Below are 20101 nucleotides of genomic sequence, written 5' to 3' on the forward strand. Positions count from 1 at the left end.
CTGCCTGCCTCCCTGCCTCTCTCCCTGCCTCACTCCCTGCTTCTCTCCCAGCCTGCCTCCCTGCCTCTCTCCCTGCCTCTCTCCCTGTCTCTCTCTCTACCTCTCTCCCTGCCTCTCTCCCTGTCTCTCTCCCTGCCTCTCTCCCTGCCTGCCTCCCTGCCTCTCTCCCTGCCTGCCTCCCTGCCTCTCCCCCTGCCTGCTTCCCTGCCAGCCTCCCTGCCTCTCTCCCTGCCTCCCTCCCTGCCTCACTCCCTGCTTCTCTCCCTGCCTGCCTGCCTCCCTGCCTCTCTCCCTGCCTGCCTCCCTGCTTCTCTCCCTGCCTCCCTGCCTCTTTCCTTCCTCTCTCCTTCCTCTCTCCCTGTCTCCCTCCCTGCCTCTCTACTTATTCTCTCCTTCCTCTCTCCCTGTCTCCTTCCCTGCCTGGACTTATCTGATACACCCCCATCTCAATCTCCCAGCCCCCTCAGCATGGTGCTCCCTCGCCTGCCTGTCTGCCTGGGTTCAGGCCTCAGCATCCACCTGATTGCTCAATCTATCTTTATCTGGTGTGTTGAAGCCTACGTCAGAGGGTAAATTGAATATACTAAGAGCTGTCTGTTGGTGTCTATATTTAATAAAGTACACTGATGAGGTGCTGATGTATTGCCCGGCAGTATTCACACTCTATTACAAGAAGATTACGCAGCTTGAGTAGGATCAGCCTGGCAACACAGTAAGTAGATTTCACAATTTAATGGCAAAGCAACACAAAAAAACCCAGAGGGGGCTGTGGGGGAGGAGGGGTGTGGGGGAGGAGGGGGATGGGAGTGTGTAGGGAGCTCACATATACCAGAGGCGTGATATCTCCTAAACATCACTGCCTTGTTCCCCGCTAACAACTAAACATAAGCTACATGACCAATGGAGTCTGTATACTGAGCTAACAGGCTGGAATTGAATCAAGTAGATTTGATTGATAATCCCCAAAGACCATTAATAAATAAGAACAAGAACCAGGCCAATTCATTAGGCTGTTTGGGTGTAACTGCAAAGCAAAAATCTACAACTGCATTTGATAAAAGACAATTGACATTCTGGGTTTTGTCTTAAACTGAACAATTTTGAAAAATATCGTTATTACATGAAATGTCTTACAAAATGTAAAATACTAGGATATGGAGTGTGTTCTACATTCCTATTGAAACATGCAAAAAGACAATGAACCCAACCAGGTTTAGGTCTGTGGACTAGACACAAACCGCAAGAGGAGACCAGCCAGCACTCAGTGAACCCACAGAATCACGCCACAGAATTCCCATCAGAAAACACTCCAACCCTGGAAACAGCAGGTGACAAACGTCTGCTTCTAACAATGAAACCCTCCTGCACAAGTGGCATGCATGGCAGGTTGCACATGGTTCACACTGTTCCTGGATTAGGGGCTGGGGGTAGTTTTGGAGGGGTTGGGGGGGGGGGGGGGGGGGGGGGGGTTCAGCAGTGCCCCCCCCCTGCGACCATCACGACTCTAAAGGAGGGAAATATGTTAAGGAGACACAGAGGTCATTCTGATCTTTTTGTCACTGATCAGAACAGCTCTGACAAAAACATGAGGTGAAAACATCTGATGTGGTTGGTCAACAAACAAAAAAATTTTGGAAAAAATATATAATTGGGCTGCCTAAGTTCCTCCTATACCACTTGGACACAGAGAAATGCAGCTTGGGGGAGAGGGGGGCAAGTCATCACTCATTGTCCCCAAACACTGGCCTTAATGACCGTGATCCAGCCACAGTCCCCGTCAGCCCACCGTCATATTTGCCACCTCCCTCCCTCTGCTGCTGCTGCTGGCTCTATCTGGAGCAGAGACGCTGGCATCCACAGCCTCATAATGATCACTAATTAATCAGTAACAGATTTAAAGTAAAGGCTGTCATTAGAGGACCGGGTCCTCAGAGCTGATAACAGCAAACTGGGCCAGGCATCTGCAACACCAACTTGCTTCCTGATAGGTCAACTCAGTCTACTGACAGTACACTGACTACAGTGTGAGGACTTATTGACTAACAATTATTAAGTCTTAACTATGCATTGTGTTAGTCAAATCCTGTGGTTGAGATCCTCAGTGTGGCTACAGTATAACTGTACAATTCTACTGTAGTATGTTAATTGAAGTGTATTTCTAGACCATACATTAGAGAGATAACACACCAAATTGATATGGGATCTTGTGAGAGAATGATACCGCTCACGGAAGCTAATAGTACCACTTTGCTGTTCCTCAATCACCCTCCAATTAGACGAGGTTAGCTCTACTCCACGGCCAATTACAGCACTTTTAAAACACTTTTTCAAATGTTAGCCGAGAAAAGGGGCAATGAAAAATCAATTGGGAGAACTAAAGTGCCAATCTTCTTGACTTGTAAATGGTTACCTTTGGACTTTGGTCATTGCCCATCTGTCAATGTCCTAATCAATGTGGCCCACTTCATAATGAACTGTTAATCTTTTTAATTCCATTGCCAAAGGCCAGAAAATCTATCAAAATGCAATCAGCAGTTTTCTCCCTCTCTTTTCCTCCCAGAGAGAATGGATGGGGAGAAAAACATGGTTCTCTGTGCCCTGTGTCTGTGCTAGACTGCCCTGTGTCTGTGCTAGACTGCCCTGGGGTGCCATTGGTGCATAGAGTATTAGTGCATGGAGTCTGGGTCAGCCAGTGAACCATCTCTGATCAGGTTCAGCCATGTACAACTCAATTATGCAGCCATTTCATGGCTGGTGTAGAGGGAATGACCTAATACAGAGCTCACCAAGGGGAGAACAGGGGAGCTTTGGAGTTACAGTTTCAGTCTCCCTTTTCATTCTAATTTGACGACATTATGGCACATTTTGGGGTGGTCAAACAAGCATAAAGGTTGTAAATTACAACATAGTACTGACACTATGTTTTATTCATGATTTAAAAACAAAATGGATTTAGACTCTTTAATTGAAATGTATAAACCCCTGAATGCAATACGTTGATGTTGTTGTTGACTCCAGTAGTCAGGTAAATATAAACAATCGGTAAGAGATAAAAGTGGGTGTGAGTGCATGCATGTGTGTGCATGCGTGTGTACACAGGCAGATCAGAATAATCTACTTAGGTTTAATCATCTCGCTGCAGCTTGTGCTGTACTCCAGCAGTACTATGCAAAGCCAAGCATTTCCACACATTTAGAAATGTCAGACAGTCTGCCTTCCAGTTGGGTTTTGGGCTAAACAATCATTATGGAGTCATTCAGAATGATGGGCTTGTTGTCAGACAAGGCATGGCAAATCCAATTAAGATTAGTCAACTATCCACTGTACAATGCAGGTTACGATAATTGTATTAACGCAGCACTTAAAAGCTTTGACATACAAAGCACTGTAGTTAGCGCGCCATATTTACTGTCCTGTATGTCAACACAGGGAGGGAGGCAAGGGCTCTGACAACCTTACAGTTGACAATAGAGTGTAGCCTACCGTACAGTTGACAATAGAGTGTAGCCTACCTTACAGTTGACAATAGAGTGTAGCCTACCTTACAGTTGACAATAGAGTGTAGCCTACCTTACAGTTGACAATAGAGTGTAGCCTACCTTACAGTTGACAATAGAGTGTAGCCTACCTTACAGTTGACAATAGAGTGTAGCCTACCGGTAATCAAACGGATTCAACTCATCCTCATGTACTTTTATAGTTATTCAATAATTTTAACAGAATTCTATAATATTATCTGTAATAATACAGATAGTGTATGTATGGGGTATTAATACTACACCCCTGCAGATTGCCAGAGGTGAACGGTAGTGCTTTCTCTGTATATTCTAGCCAGAGGTAGTGTACCTGGCTGGCTTGTTTGGGCCAGGTAGATGGAAGGGACTGTGTTATTGGGTCAGTGTGATCCAGTCCTGGGTAAGCTCCTTGGCTAAACTCTCCCCCTGCTGACAATGCACTGCTGACAATGGGCTGTACCGAACAGTTTGGATGAGAAAGGGCTAATCTCCTTAATAGATCTGTAGCTGACTACTACACCTCTTCTCTTCTGATAAATACTGGAACACCTGTCTCTCCAGGTACAGAACAGTTGTCACTCCTACATGTCCTGCACGCAAGGTGAGAACCAGGAGAGGCCCAGCTTAAACTACAGCAGGGCCTCTGCTGCTGCTGTCAGCTCAGACACACGTCTGGTATGCTCTGTTATACAGAGGCTACATAACAGAGGCTGCATAACAGAGGCTACACTGAGGGACACAGTCATTTAGTGTGTTACCTCTCAATATCTAGCATGCTATAATGTTCTAGAGTTATGAGGGTCAACCTCAAGATCAGCCAGAATCTGCTCTGGTTGCAAAAAGAGTCACTAAGCAATGTGTTGACTGTCAGAATCAGGAGAAAACTCTAGAAGGGAGCAGAATCTCTGCTGACATAGAATGTGGCATCCTTAATACAACAGCATCTCATAACCTAACACCTTGTCTATCACACTTCCTATGGAGTAGAGAAACATGATTATGCTTATCAATAATTAAATTGAAGTGTGTGTGTGTGTGTGTGTGTGTGTGTGTGTGTGTGTGTGTGTGTGTGTGTGTGTGTGTGTGTGTGTGTGTGTGTATGAGTGATCAGTCTTGTTTCAGAGGGAGGGTCCTGTGGTTATGGTATATATTGACACCCGGGCTACAGCCCCTTCCCAATCAGAGTAGGGATTTTAGCTGGAGTCTATATATTTGATTATTTTAAAACGGTCTCCATTTTGACGGTCTCCATCTCCATGCTAGCTTCTGACATTAATTATCTGCATTTGTATGCGTATTTGTGAGACTGTGCATGCATACGTGTGTGTGTGTGTGTGTGTGTGTGTGTGTGTGTGTGTGTGTGTGTGTGTGTGTGTGTGTGTGTGTGTGTGTGTGTACCCACTGGGAGCAAAGGGAGGGACGTGGATTATAAAGGATAGAGGATCATGAGGGTACCTAAGTGTTTTACTACTCTAAATGGAACTGACCAGGACTAATCGCGATGTCAGATTGCACCGGTCAAAATGAATGGCTGGTCCTGTATCTAAACTGCTATCATGTGTTGGTTTTAAAACTACACAGTATGTTATATGTGATCATGAGGTAATGGTGTCATGCACTGAATGTACACCTGCTCTTTCCATGACCCAGTCTGACCAGGTGATCCCAGGTCAAAGCTATGATCCCTTATTGATGTCACCTGTTAAATCCTCTTCAATCAGTGTAGATAAAAGGGAGGAGACAACTGAGACATGGATTGTGTATGTGTGCCATTCAGAGTGAATGGGCTAGACAAAAGATTGAAGTGCCTTTGAACGGGGTATGGTAGTGTCAAGAACTGCAATGCTGCTGGGTTTTTCACGCTCAACAGTTTCCCGTGTGTATCAAGAATGGTCCACCACCCAAAGGACACCCAGCCAACTTGACACAACTGTAGGAAGCACTGGAGTCAACATGGGCCACCATCCCTGTGGAATGCTTTCGACAGCTTGTAGAGTCCATGCCCCGACAAAATGCAAAAGGGCAAAAGGGGAAAAACTCAATAATAGGGAGGTGCCCTTAATGTTTTGTACACACAGTGTATATCGTTCTATGGTGTTCAGTTAGTGCAGTGGCTGTAGATGGGTGGGCGTACCTGGGATATGCTTGGCCCAGCCAATGATGACCACCAGCTCCCGGTCAGCCAGGTCACACAGCGTGGTCAGGGCCTTGATGTCACTCTCAGGCATGGTGGGGTCAGGCATGGCGTAGATCTTCTCTGGCTCAGCCACCAGAAGGTGGGACACTATCTTTGTGACTGAGGAGGAAGCAGAGGTGGTCAAAACAATAGTCAAAGGTCACATTACTGTGATGCACAAACAGGTACTGTCCTCTTAGATACACACAGTACTTTCATGGAAGAACACACATGTACAATTATGACGTATTCTACATTCAACATTATGTGAGATGGTGTTACTGGGACTGCTATCTTTAAGAACCCAGTCACTGTTTAATATCGGTCATCCGCTCTGAGACCTGTCATAACTCAGCTGTGTCCAGAACAATGCCTGTCTGGCCTATATTCTCTAGTACTTCTCTCCCATGGAAATACACCTATACAGACAACAGAGAGTTTGGTCTGAATAAAATTAATGCTTTAACTGAATGTGGGCTGTGGGGAGGGGTTGGGCTGTGGGGAGGGGTTGGGCTGTGGGGAGGGGATGTGCTGTGGGGAGGGGATGGGCTGTGGGGAGGGGTTGGGCTGTGGGGAGGGGTTGGGCTGTGGGGAGGGGATGGGCTGTGGGGAGGGGTTGGGCTGTGGGGAGGGGTTGGGCTGTGGGGAGGGGATGGGCTGTGGGGAGGGGTTGGGCTGTGTGAGGGGTTGGGCTGTGGGGAGGGGTTGGGCAGTGGGGAGTGGTTGGGCTGTGGGGAGAGGATGGGCTGTGGGGAGGGGTTGGGCTGTGGGGAGGGGATGTGCTGTGGGGAGATGTTGGGCAATGAGTTGACAAGGCTGTACTCACGGGGTTTTTTGGCAGGAGGGGGGAGGGTGAGGCCCAGGTATGCTGTGCTCTCTGCATCCATCCTCCTCTTGTACTTCTGTCTTCCCCCTCGCACACGGTCCAGACGTACACCTGCCACATGACAAGAAGCAAGGAGACCTTTAAGTAGGAAATACAATTTCACCAATCTGACAAATAAAATGAATCAATCAATTCTACAACATAGAATGTTTATAATGAAAACACAACAATTATGAAACCATTTTACGCAGGGTAAAGTAGTCCCACAATTAGTCAATTGTTATTGGTAGAGAGTAACACTATAATAACAAACAAACATTCAAGTCTAATTCCCCCTCACACGCTCAGATACCCTCTTCTCAGATTGTTTTACATGATCAGTATCAAAAGTATTCCTCTTGTTATATGAGGAAGCATGAAAACTAGAAACTTGACCAAGCTAAGGTGTGAGTGTCTGTCCAGAGGAATCGCTGTGTTCTGTCGTCTGCATGGTCAGAGTACAGTACAGGGAGTGTCAGAGAGACTGCCGGCTGGCGCTGCGTTCCCATATGTGGTCCATGCCTGGCTGGTCTACTGTGACACTGCCGAGCCTGAAGGAGCTCTAAACATATGAATATTTAACGCAGGGTCAATGATCTCACAGACTGGCCCTCTAATTATTTGGCTTTTTGTGTGAGGCAGACGGAATACTAATGAGCAACCAGGCTGGTACCTGTGAGCTCAGCTGTCAACGGGCCTCTGCATCTAGCCATGTAGCTACTGTAGGAGGAGTGAATCCAAGGTGTGGAGTCAAGTCACATGACTTGATGTGGTGACTTGAGACAACACTTGATATAAAATAAAATAAATTGAGACTTGATTTGGACTTGGTGCCTCAAGACTCGGGACTTGACTTTGACTTGAGATGTGTGACTTAAATATCTGGCCAGGTTTTATAACGCTTTGTTACTCATTTTGTGGCACAGTGTCTTCATTGCCACAAAATGATCCAGAGGCAGTATTGCATTTGCATACAAACGCACACTCAGCCTTCTGATTGGACCAGCAAACTGTCAGTCATCACAGGTTGGGTGAGCTAGTCCAGTGAGAAGACTTTGGGGGATTACGAGTGTACGAGTGAGTCTGAATGAGATATAAAATGTTATACATGTTCTAATTGGCTACATATAGCCTACCGTTTGCATGTTTTTATTTTTTTAAATTAAAAATATATATATATATATATATATATTTCACCTTTATTTAACCAGGTAGGCTAGTTGAGAACAAGTTCTCATTTACAACTGTGATCTGGCCAAGATAAAGCAAAGCAGTGCGACACAAACAACACAGAGTTACACATGGAATAAACAAGCGTACAGTCAATAACACAATAGAAAAAAGAAAGTCTATATACAGTGTGTGCAAATGGCGTGAGGTGGTAAGGCAATAAATAGGCCATAATAGCGAAGTCATTACAATTGAGCAAATTAACACTGGAGTGATAGATGAGCAGATGGTGATGTGCAAGTAGAAATACTGGTGTGCAAAAGAGCAGAAAAGTAAATAAAAACAATATGGTGATGAGGTAGGTAGATTGGGTGGGCTATATTTCTACCTTTGCTTATTCGATCTGGTCACTAACATAGGCCTATGGCAGAGCACCACATTTTTGTTTAGAAAACATCTAATCTGTGTTTAAGAACCCAAAAGTTTTAGTCTTGACTGTTGACCAATGACCAGTCATCAGCATTGGCACGCAGCGACGGGTGCACATACCCAGATTAGTGACCTGAAAGCTCTTCTTTCATTTTCTCCGGTTCTGCCTGGCAAAAACACAGTACCTATGTTATTATGATATTTTTCCAAACAATAGGCTACCTTGGGATTTCATTGATCAATTCTATTGTTTAGATAGGCCTAGATTGGGTGGGTATAATTACGTACCTCAGCGGTACTGCACATGCCTAAAGATGTAACATCACACGACCTTCACCATTTATGGGATGAAATTGCATGTGCGTCCGGGGGGAGGGGTCGAAAGCTTTGAACCACGCCTTTTTGGGGGTTGCGGCGCAAAATGTTTGAAAATCACAGCGCAAATGTGAAATTGCTGGGAGAGAGGATTGCCATAAATTAATTTGCAGCTCCAAAAATTGTTTGGTGTTCTAGAATCTGAACCGTCTACTTTGCAAGCTCACCAGCAACGAGGCATCAAGCAACAATTTGTGACTGGACTCGACTTAACTTGCTCATAGAATGCACGATTTTCCATCCATTCTACTGTATTTGCTGCTCGACTTGAGACTTGGACCTTGTGACTTGAGACTTGCTTGTGACTTGGTCCCACCTCTGGAGTGAATTCACAACCCCATACATACACTGTCTGGCTGTGTACAGGAACAGTGCTATAGACACCCTGTGTTATTACACAGACAGATAGATAGAGGGTAGCTTTCCAATAAAACCTCCTTATTTCACCCCTCTTTCACGGGACAGGAGTGAGGCCTTATCACTCTCTGCCACTCATAGGGGACCAGGTCCTGCACTGATACTGTAAATGTCACCAACCTCATCATAACATCAGTTATTATCTCATTATTTGATAAGAATGTTTCCATTTGCATTGTCCTTTCTATCCTATTACTTTTCCACATAGTTAAAATATTTCATCTGTAGTGTTCCATTTATTTGATACAGCACGGTGTATGATGATTTTACTTAATAGTGTGCCAAACATTTATGTATACTGTGCAATACCCTATGCGGCCCCACAGGAACACTGTCCTTCACACAGCTGAATGTGCCTGATGTATCTTAACCCTGTATAGCAAATACCTATCCATTTATTCATTATGTATAACCTAAACCCTCTAAACAAATGGATGCTAAACTATATTTGAGAGCACCTCTGATCAGAGGTATTATCCAGTATGTATGGCCTAGCTGGTGGAGGAGAAGGAGGAGGAGAGGGAGGGGGAGGGGTTCATTTGTCAGCGCACCAAGTCCCCTCTGCTAAAATCACTTGCAGGGAGAGCACTTGCTTGATGATTTCATCACTTTATAACTGTAAAGATGGTGTCAGAGCTGGGCATTGTGTGGCCACTGCAAATGAGGCTAATACAATTTCCCCTTAGTCTGTACTCTCGTGGAGGATGGGTTTGGATGTTCCTATGTTCGCTGATTAGAGGTCGATACAGGGAACAGACAGTGGGGGTGTTTGGGGAGAAAAAAAGGAGATGACGTAGTATGTAAAGAATAGCCTTCATTCAATAGAAAGGGCTGAAACAATGGATTATGAAAACAGTAATTTTCAATTTCACCCCATCCACTGACAGAGCTGTACCCCCTTCTCCCCAAGCTAGACTGTACGCATGGGTGGCTACAGCAAACAGTATTATCTTGTAGGAGTAGAATAAGGAGATTTTATTCTACTTATATAAATTATTTGATTCCCTAGAAACACAAATCTGATTAGGATTGTCTTTCAATTTCCTGACTGACAACCCACTAACCTAATTACCCACAATTCCCAGCAGAGACCCATCATTCGCAGCAAATCACTACTTCCTCATTTCGCAATTTTACATCCTTCACATGTAGCATGTAAAGAAAGTGTCAAGAAATATTTGACCAGTAAATCTATTCAGGGACGAGGCCTTGAGTATGAACTCATGACAAAACGGACTCCGATATCACCAAGTCAGTGCCTGCTAGGTTTAAGTGCTTAGGAGCGTTCCGATTCAGTTTCTGCTGGTGGTACTATAGGAGTGGAAAATTCCTAACGCTGATAACTGTGATGTCACCACATTCTACGGTTTCTCTGGGCTCTCTTGAGGAGCTCAGATACAGCCAGGTGGTATGGATGAACCCCATGAGCTGTCCCGTGGTGCTGGCCTGGGCTGGGATGGGCTGGCTGGCTGGCTGGGCTGGCTGGGCTGGGATGGCTGGGCAGGGCTGGGCTGGCTGGGCTGGGATGGGCTGGCTGGGCTGGGCTGGCTGGGCTGGCTGGGCTGGGATGGCTGGCTAGGATGGCTGGGCTGGCTGGGCTGGCTGGGCTGGGATGGCTGGGCAGGGATGGCTGGCTAGGATGGCTGGGCTGGCTGGGCTGGGCTGGCTGGGCTGGGATGGCTGGGCTGGCTGGCTGGGCTGGGATGGCTGGGCTGGCTGGGCTGGGATGGGATGGCTGGCTGGGCTGGGATGGGATGGCTGGGCTGGGATGGCTGGGCTGGGCTGGGATGGCTGGGCTGGGATGGCTGGGCTGGCTGGGCTGGGATGGGATGGCTGGCTGGGCTGGGATGGCTGGGCTGGCTGGGCTGTTAGTCATGTGGCTGTGTATGTCAGCCAGCATAAAGCCACGGTGACGAGGAGTCCGAGGTACATGGGTGCCTCTTTTAATTAGAACAGTCCCGGCCATAATTAACAGATGCTGACAGGAATTAAAGCTTGGCACTAACCTGTCTCATTTTACAGTCAAACAGGGCCATACAGGGAGGAAGGGAGGACGGGTGGAGACAGTGAGACAAAGAGCAAGGGCGTGTGAGAGAGAGAGAGAAAGAAGTAGAGCAGTTCATTCCATGTGTCTGACTCCTCTTGGAGAAACTCCCATATACCATTGCCAAGCCCACTTTGGTGAGCCATGGACCAAGCTTTGGATTGTTTGCTTGTGGCCAGTGTGTCTGTATTGTATGAGTATGTGTGAATGTGAATGTGTCTGTGTGAATGTGTCTGTGTGAATGTGTGTGTGTGTGAATGTGTCTGTGTGAATGTGTGTGTGAATGTGAATGTGTGTGTGTGTGAATGTGCCTGTGTGATTGTGAATGTGAATGTGTGTGTGTGAATGTATCTGTGTGATTGTGTCTGTGTGACTGTGAATGTGTGTGTGTGTGAATGTGTGTCTGTGAATGTGTCTGTGTGAATGTGTCTGTGTGTCTGTGAATGTGTCTGTGTGAATGTGTCTGTGTGACTGTGAATGTGTGTGTGTGTGTGAATGTGTGTCTGTGAATGTGTCTGTGTGAATGTGTCTGTGTGTCTGTGAATGTGTCTGTGTGAATGTGTCTGTGTGACTGGGAATGTGAATGTGTGTGTGTGTGTGTGAATGTGTCTGTGTGACTGTGAATGTGTGTGTGTGAATGTGAATGTGTGTGTAAAAAGGGGTGAGTCCTGCCTCATCACCAGACACCACTGTGTTTTACGGCCGGCACCATCACCCGGTGGGTGGGTAAAGGGAGGGCGGTAGTGTGCGGTGAGCTCGGATGTCAGCTCTTCAAAGCAGGATGCAGGGTAGAGGGCTTCTGGCCAAGGCGGTTGGCATTTGCACACGGATTAGCGGCGGGCTAGGGGCGGGGGCTGGGGCCAGCTGACCCAAGGCTCCTCTTTCTCTCCAAAAACAATAATAATCCCCCTCAGAGCACACTCCTACAAAAGGGCCTGTCTTCACTCACTTTGTGTGGCCGGCCGAGGCAGGGGCCCTTATTTTGAGCCCCTCACCTGTTCTGGGTGTCTCTCCCTGGGGAAAGTGTCAGGATGTCTGGGATGGTTGGCAGTGCCAAGGGGGGCTTAAGCGGACCCTATTTTAGCTGGGAAAATCAGACGTTCACATGGCAAGGCATGGTGAACTGAACTCTGCCTTTCAAGGCAGCCGCCCCGCTAAACTACCGTCAGCACTATTTTAAAGGGCCCCTGTTGCCAGCTTTGCATGCTTGTAACGTGTTGCAGCATTTTTTACCGCGAGTGGTGATGAGCGAGGGCAGCGGAAAAATGGTCACACATTGTCCCCCCATCGCTATCTGCTGATTGGCCCCACAGTCTGCTGACCCCGAGGCCTACGTACGTTCTCACCACATGCTCCATCCACCTGCCCGTAGCGTGGTCGAGCCACCATACCACCTTGCAGTAACATCATGCTGGCTTCACTCCCCACTCAAGATGCAGGCTCCATTTGAAGGCCAAATTACACTACGTGGAAAAACATTGGTCTGTTTGAAATCTCATTGCATGTTCATTATTTGACTAGGGTTCTAATGGAACCAAACAATTGATTCCCCATCTCCACACAGTGGCTGTCAGTGTCTTACTAATGTGTTGGCTTGAATCCACGTGTGGCTCGATATGTCTGGTATTGTGATGTTTATATGTGAGTGTAGTGTGGCGTGTGTGTACGGAATGTTCGTGTGAGGATAACAGGAGTGCTATAACGGGATGTGGTTGTTCTACCGTGTGTCTGTCGTATAATAAGAGTGATATACAGGGAGGTACACCGAGTATCAACCACTCCCCCCTCCTTTAAAACACATGTTCACGTCTGTTGTCATGCTCTCACCTGTCAGCCCACGGAACATAACAGGATCGTAGCCTATTACAGAGAGGTGACAGATTGCATACTGTAGTGTGTGTGGTAGGGCAGAGGGCATCTGCCACTGACTGATGTCAATGTAATCTCTCAATAGTATCTGTTCCTCTTTCTCTCTCTCTCAGCTCTGATCCCCCTCCATTGATCAGAGGAGAAACCTGTAGCCTCTGACATTTGATTCTTCTATTGATCACTTCCTCTTTTATACAGTCGGGGGAAAGTAGAGCGATTCAACTCAAGTCTCTGGCAGATCCCCTTTAAGCGGACTGCTGATCTTTGGAGATCACTTCCCTTACACTTCCCTTAAGACGTCTACAGAGATAAACTGGAGCCTTTTCCAATGGACCAAATACATGCACTAATTCTTTACCATGTACTCGCTTAATCAGTAGGGGAGGTAAAACCTTGAAATGCCTTGCGTTTCAAAGATATCAAGTAATAACTTTAACATGGGCACTTGAGGCCCAATACATCACTGGGGCCAAGCTTCCTGCCATCCAGGATCTACAGTATGTACTAGGCAGTGCCAGAGGAAGGCCCCCAAAAAATGTCAGTCTCCAGTCACCCAAGTTATAGACTTCTCTCTGTTACCGCACGGCAACCGTTACCAGAGTGCCAAGTCTAGCTCCAAAAGGCTCCATAACAGCTTCTACCCCCAAACCATAAGACTGCTGGACAACTAATCAAATGGCCACCCGGACTATTTACATTGACCCCCCCCCCCCCCCCCCCCCCCACCCTTTGTTTTTACACTGCTGCTACTCGCTGTTTATTATCTATGCATAGTCACTTTACCCCTACTTACGTGTACAAATGACCTCGACTAACCTGTACCCCTGCACTTTGACTCGGTACCGGTACCCCCTTCATATAGCCTGGTTATTGTTATTTAATTTTATTTTGTACTTTTTATTTTATTTTTTACTTTAGTTTATTCAGTAAATATTTCCTTAACTCTATTTCTTGAACTGCGTTGCTGGTTAGGGGATTGTAAGTAAGCATTTCACAGTAAAACACTTGTTGTATTCGGCGCACGTTACAAACAAAATTTGATTGGATTTTAGGGAAAATTCCATTGCATTTTCAAGATCTCCCTGAATGTCTAGAAATTCAGTCGTATCATAGAGAGGTTAGGTGTGTTGTGGTCCATTCAAACGTACTGTAGTTTCGTAGAGCGCCTGACGGTAGGAAACTGCATTGCACCTTTGCTGGAGCTGAGCAGTAAAGTTATAATTAGGTGTTTTTTCCATTGACTGGATGACCTTTCTGCAGCTTCAGTCACATGAGCGCAGACCATCTCCAGCCTCTGAACATGGCGTTGAGCCGATGTCTTCGTGGAGCTTGGACTAGAGTCTTCTCCTGTCCCCATAACCAGACTCATCGGTGTCACACACGCTTAGATGCATTTCACATCTTTCTGTTCATTTGGGAAATGTATTTACTTGTTTTGATTGTGTTTTTTAAAAAAAACACTGCTGGAGGTGAGAGAGAAGAGGGTGATCGGGGCCTGGGTTCCCGCAGGACTTCATATAGCCAAAGGTAAAAGGTGGCGAAACCCACTCCGTAAAAACGAGGGTCGTTTTCAATCTGTGGATATGCTGAATATACAGTATGCATTAGAATGCTGGGACAAGTCTCTCTCTGCATATTTGAGCTATACACTCTCTTTATACAATCTCTTACTTCCGCCTGAAACTGGCCATGCATTTATGGCCATCACTACCTATTTTGTGGTCTCTTATTCCTCCAGATCATATATTGGCAAACATTTTTCATCAGATAGTAATGCGACTCTGGCCCAGTCTCTTTATCTCACTGCATGCAGTGAGGAGATTCTGTTACGAAGCAGAGATCTATATAGGCTACTCTGTAGATGGAGACTTGAAATCGCTACATCACTACATCCTAACGGGATAGGATCTACAATATACGTTCCAGTCTCTGGTGAATTAAGGGAGACAGGGTGGGGTAAAAGCTGGCTATACTGCGTGTCATGTTGATGGGTAGGGACGAACAAAACAACATGAACAATTATTTACGTTTAGTTAACATATTTGAAGGTATGATAATTAGGCTATGGAGTATTCCGAGAGAGTATAAAATAACTCATCTTGTTGTGTTTTTCTGCCCCCATAATAGAGAACACCTCCTCCTGAGTCTTGTCTTCATGTCTATTCTGTAGTACAGTGAAAGTGGATGGATAATCACGCTTCGTCAAACATAAGCACCCCTTGAACTATTCTCAGCAGCGCTCCCTCAAAAGCAAGACACAAAAAGTACAGTATGCTCCCTTAAAGAGCTCTTCCCAGCGGCCAGCTAAATACATATGGCACCTCCTCTCTATTCTCCAGCCACACTGCTCTCATTATTCATGTGTTTTGGCTGTTTGGCGAGACCAACAAGTGAGGAGGGGAGGGGAATAAAGGAGCAGTAATGCATGGGGTTGGGGCCAGGTAGGTAGGGGCCTAGCGGGCTGTGGCCGTGGGCCGGGGCCTCCCCGGAAGGAGCAGCCCAGCCTGGGGTCTCACGGGGCCTGGCAGGGGGGAAGAAACCGAGCCAGATAAATCCATCGGCAGCATGTTTAATTGTCATTGAATTCCCAGTTGGCGTGACTTTAAAAAACCATCCACAGGAAGAGAGCTGAGATGTTCGGAAAACATTTAGTGGATCAATATGCCGGGGAGAGCTGAGACTGGCCGGAGTGTGTGCTCAGGGACCCAGCAGAAGCCTTTCCAGTCGGAATACTGTTACATTTCTATTACTCAGACAGCAGGATCGACCTATTCAGCATATTTCTGTCCCCAGCTCAGCTGCACATGATTTACTGCTGTGTTGGTAGGGGGAGGACAGAACAGGCCAGGGGGCTCAGATCAGTTGTCTGGCTATGGCTGCAGGCACAGCAGGCTGCAGCCAACATCCCTCACCCTGGTCTGGACTGGCATGGGCCCACTCACTGCTGCTTGATCAGTCGGGAGCTTTGAGGAGACCACATCCTCTGAGGAGGCCTTTTCTGATTTATCCAGTTTTACATCCTTTTTATTTGAATGGAGGCGTTCCATTGAGAATTTTGAGATAATTTTAATAATGTTGACATAATATCTAGAGAGTGATACAAGACAGACAGACAGACAGACAGACAGACAGACAGACAGACAGACAGACAGACAGACAGACAGACAGACAGACAGACAGACAGACAGACAGACAGACAGAGATCTCCTTACCTTCCTTGAGCATCCCCACTTTGAGACACTTCATAAAGCGGCAGGCTTGACATGACTTGCGTCTCCGTTTTGTGATCTCACACTCGTTTGTGGCGGGACAGCTGTATTCTATGTTGCCTGAAGAGAACAAGAGATGTGGTTAACCTTAGCCTGACCACGCTGTATAAGGCAGTGTATCTTCCTATTGACTCAGAGGCAAAGGAAAAGAAAAAGGTCAAATGCTCTGGCCTTTTTTCTCTCCTTTTTGTACATGTAAAAAAAGGGGGCACACATGAAGAATAAACGTAAACATATAAGTATTGATACAATAGACATTTTAGGGCATTGTCATTTACCTTTACATTGTACGAGTCACTGTGTAGATTTAAAACCAGTGGAATAGTTACTGTATATCACACAGTATTCTAGAGTCTATAATCAGATTGTGCAAACCAGACATTGGGTATCAGCATTTGTTAATCATCTCCTATGCAACAATCAATTACAGTAGTGTGTCTGAGGTGAGGTGAGCCGGAGGGAGGGAGGGAGGGAGAGAAGGAGACCTCCAGTACTCATCATGGAACCCTTTACAGACCCCACCCTGGCCCCCACGCTAAATTGGCCTCATTAATTCTCAGCGTGTCCCCTCTAGGCCCCTGGAGCAGCCAACCATCCAGCCTGCATGCCCCTTCCCTTCTCTGTGTCCCTCTGCCTCAATAACAGGAAAGAGAGTCGGACACACGCCCCCCCCGGCCACTTTACATAATACTCTGGCAGCCCCAAACCTGTTGTTACCACTGTTGCCATTGTTGACTACACAGTGTACAGACAACAGGCCTTATGCATTATTCAAGTCCAGCAATACAGCGTCTGATTCCGGGACAACACAATGAAAAAGGGTTTCATTGCTACACAATAAAATAGATGTTTCTGCCTGTACTGTAGCATTAGCAATAGAAAGGAAGGGCAGGATATACGATGGCATTCCCTACTTTTTACTATAGTCAAGGTTTTCAATAAAGGGTTTCAGAATAATAGCTAGCTGCTCAAGGTCCTGAATTAGAATCATTCATTGTCCACCTAGAATGGAACAACGGAGAAACACATTTTGAGGCACAACACTATTTTATCATTGATGTTTTTTCTTACGTGTGTATTCTTAAATTTGGATTATGTTTTTTAATATCGACCACAAAGCCATGTTATCTATTCAACTGTTATCTATTCAACTGTTATCTATTCAACGCTGTGTACAGCTCCTTCTACATTTAGAAAGATGAACCTAAATGACTTCAATATAGACTAACATACAGTATTATCCTGTCTAACTGCATACAGACACAGTGGTTCAGCAGCTCTCCTGCCTATAGATACACAGCCATACCCAGACACACTGGGATTCCATCCCGACACAACCAGCTTCTCTCTCTACTCTCACTCTCATTAAGTGTTTTTTTTTAAAGAGAGAGAGAGAGAGTAAGAGCTGTATAATATTCCAGTAGCGTTCCCCCTCCAACCCTCCAATCCCCTTTAACAACTTATGCAATTATGTTAACATTATTGGACATATCAAGCGGAGGGTCCCAAGATGTATTAAATAATTAGAAATGTCTCCTTTATATCTGGCTTAGAAATCATCATGCCAACTCCTCTCATCTCTTTGGAATTGGGGTAAATAAAGGTGTGAGGGAAGGGGAGCGATGAGGTATGATAGTCTCTGTTCCTGTTGTCTCTGTTGTCATAGCACAACCAGACCATAATAATAAGCCCATCTATTTCCCATCTGTTCACAGGAGGCAATCAGAGTAGCCGTCTCTGGTATCTATAGGCTGTTACCCTGCTGTGGTTGCTTCTTTATGATACTGTCTCAACTGCAATACTTTGGCACCTTTATACAAACCCCTTATGCCTAGAGAACCTTAAGTTACATTTCATTTCATCCAATGCATTGTCCTAGAATATGGGCTGTAGATGTATCATATTAATTAAACATCATGATATTGAACATTATGTAATTGGCAGATGTATATGGTATGCTGCCTGCCTGCCAGACAAACACTGCAGAGCTGACCCTGGTCCCTGGCTAACCCACAGGACACTCATGTTAACGGGGGAGACTTCTCCCTCCACTACACCCCTCCCTCCCCTGCTCTTCCCTCCACACCAGGAGCAGGGTGGAACACCTGCACAAGGCACACCTGAAAGCTAACAAACTGAGACCATGCACAAATAACACACACTCATACTCTCTCATTATACACTTAAATTACAGCATGCACAGGCCAACTCATGTGCTGCCTCAAAAAAAATAGATATATAAAAAATAACAGACTGGTTCACCTATAGTGACATTTATAGCTCAAGGGCTGATCCTCGGTGACAAATGTCTATTCATGTCTATTCATGTCTATTCATACAATCAGTCAGTCAAGCATTTGAGGGTTTATATATAACCAGAACGCTGGGTTCATATTTGGTTTCAAAGGTTACCGTATGAAACAAATAACATAAAAAATATTTTCTTCTCTCAATTTATTTTATGGCTTTTCAGGACCTGTGCCAGGGCAGTGAGGGGAAAGTCAGGTCCTGTAAGTAAATTACAGTAAAATGGCAGGTATTTCTCATCAAAATCGAAACTGACTTTTACAGGCTTACTGTCAAGGTCTATTACTTCATATAAAAAAGAGGGCCACTGATTTCAGTTGGTTTTCAAGCAATTTTACACTAGGGTTCAAAACGAGAGAAAAATAAGGTTCAATAAGAGATTTATGTTTTTGATTGGCGGGGCACGCGAGGTGCGGGACGGGACTATGATTAGGGAGCTATAAGAGCAGGAGTATTTCCGGGATGGATGCTGATCTAGGTTGACGTTAATTTGGGCCTGGGCTTGACTAATGTATCTATCTCCATGTAAGAGTTCAGGGGGCTTTTCATTGGATGAATATGTGACAGAAGATGGATTTGCCATTCCCTCCTGTCTAAAAGGTAGGGGCATCAGGTCTCTTTTACAGCAGTGGAATGTAAGGAAGTAGAGAGAAGAGAAATGAAGCTAGGAACCCCAGGTTGAAAAACAGACATTTACGGAAAATATTCTGTGCGGACAAAGTCAACTGTGTGGTCACTATTGTCTCAAATTGTTCTCAGATTAAATGCATTTCATTGTGTGCTAAAGATGTCAAGGGAAAAAAGTCCATTAGCTTTAGTGTTATTGCTTAGAAACAATATGATGAATGAGTGTGAAAGATACGTCTCCTGTGTTGTTCTCATTAAGGGATGTCGTCTCACACACTCCACCCTGGATAGACAGCCTCATTATTTCTTTAATTAATCAGGTCTCATCTACTGAAACCTTTTCTTCATCCAAGGGCTTTATGTCCCACTGTTTACTGCGCCCTCTTCCTCCTCTAGTCATCCTGTGTGGTTTTTATTATTTCAGAGGCTTTCGGCCCCCTCCTCCTCCCCCTCCCCCAACGTCCCATGGTCCTCCTCCCTGTCCTGTTCTGCCTGGATTGGGACCCCTGTCTGATTATTATGCCATTAAGCCTCTCCTCCTCTGAAAGAGCGCTCGGGTCCCTCTCCAATCTAAAGAAGTCCTCGTTTTTTTCTCTCCCTCCTTTCCCTGAAATTACCCGGCGTGCGATGCGTGCCTGAGTTTCTAATTGGCCCTGCTGTCCCTGGAGACAGCCCCCTCCCTTCCTCCTAATGAAAAGCCTCGGCCTTAATTACACTTTCCAAACGCTGATTGTTATTGACAAAACTCCTGTGGCTCGGACAAACGACGGCAGATTAGCTCCATTACAGGCAGCCCTCCAAGAGGAGAAAGAGAGGGATTTCAAATCGACAATGCAAAGTGAGGGAGGGGAAAAAAAGGAGAACTTTCAATTTTTCTTTTCATGTACCTCTCTCTTAATCGTTTGGGCCATTGCTCCACTTAAGACGTCTCTTTCTTCCCAGATTGCTATTTTCTGTTCTATTGTGTGTCGCCGTCAATGTTTTGTAGCGGGGGGGACAAAAGCATAGTTATGTTACTTGAGAGAAAATGTTCATCTT

General features: G+C 45.7%; 1 protein-coding gene across 4 annotated transcripts in view; it reads right to left on the reverse strand.

Moving 5' to 3' along the window:
* LOC110505541 (steroid hormone receptor ERR2) overlaps positions 1–20101 on the reverse strand; it is a 65220-nt gene that overhangs the window by 18773 nt on the left and 26346 nt on the right. For all 4 annotated transcript variants that reach the window (XM_036962526.1, XM_036962525.1, XM_036962524.1 and 1 more), the window contains 3 exons: positions 16073–16189; positions 6518–6628; positions 5650–5811 (listed from right to left, as the gene is read on the reverse strand). In XM_036962526.1, the coding sequence (XP_036818421.1) occupies positions 5650–5811; positions 6518–6628; positions 16073–16189 (390 nt within the window). The remainder of the gene's footprint in view (positions 1–5649; positions 5812–6517; positions 6629–16072; positions 16190–20101) is intronic.

The sequence above is a fragment of the Oncorhynchus mykiss genome, chromosome 25 (assembly GCF_013265735.2).
Source record: "Oncorhynchus mykiss isolate Arlee chromosome 25, USDA_OmykA_1.1, whole genome shotgun sequence".
Lineage (NCBI taxonomy): Eukaryota > Metazoa > Chordata > Actinopteri > Salmoniformes > Salmonidae > Oncorhynchus > Oncorhynchus mykiss.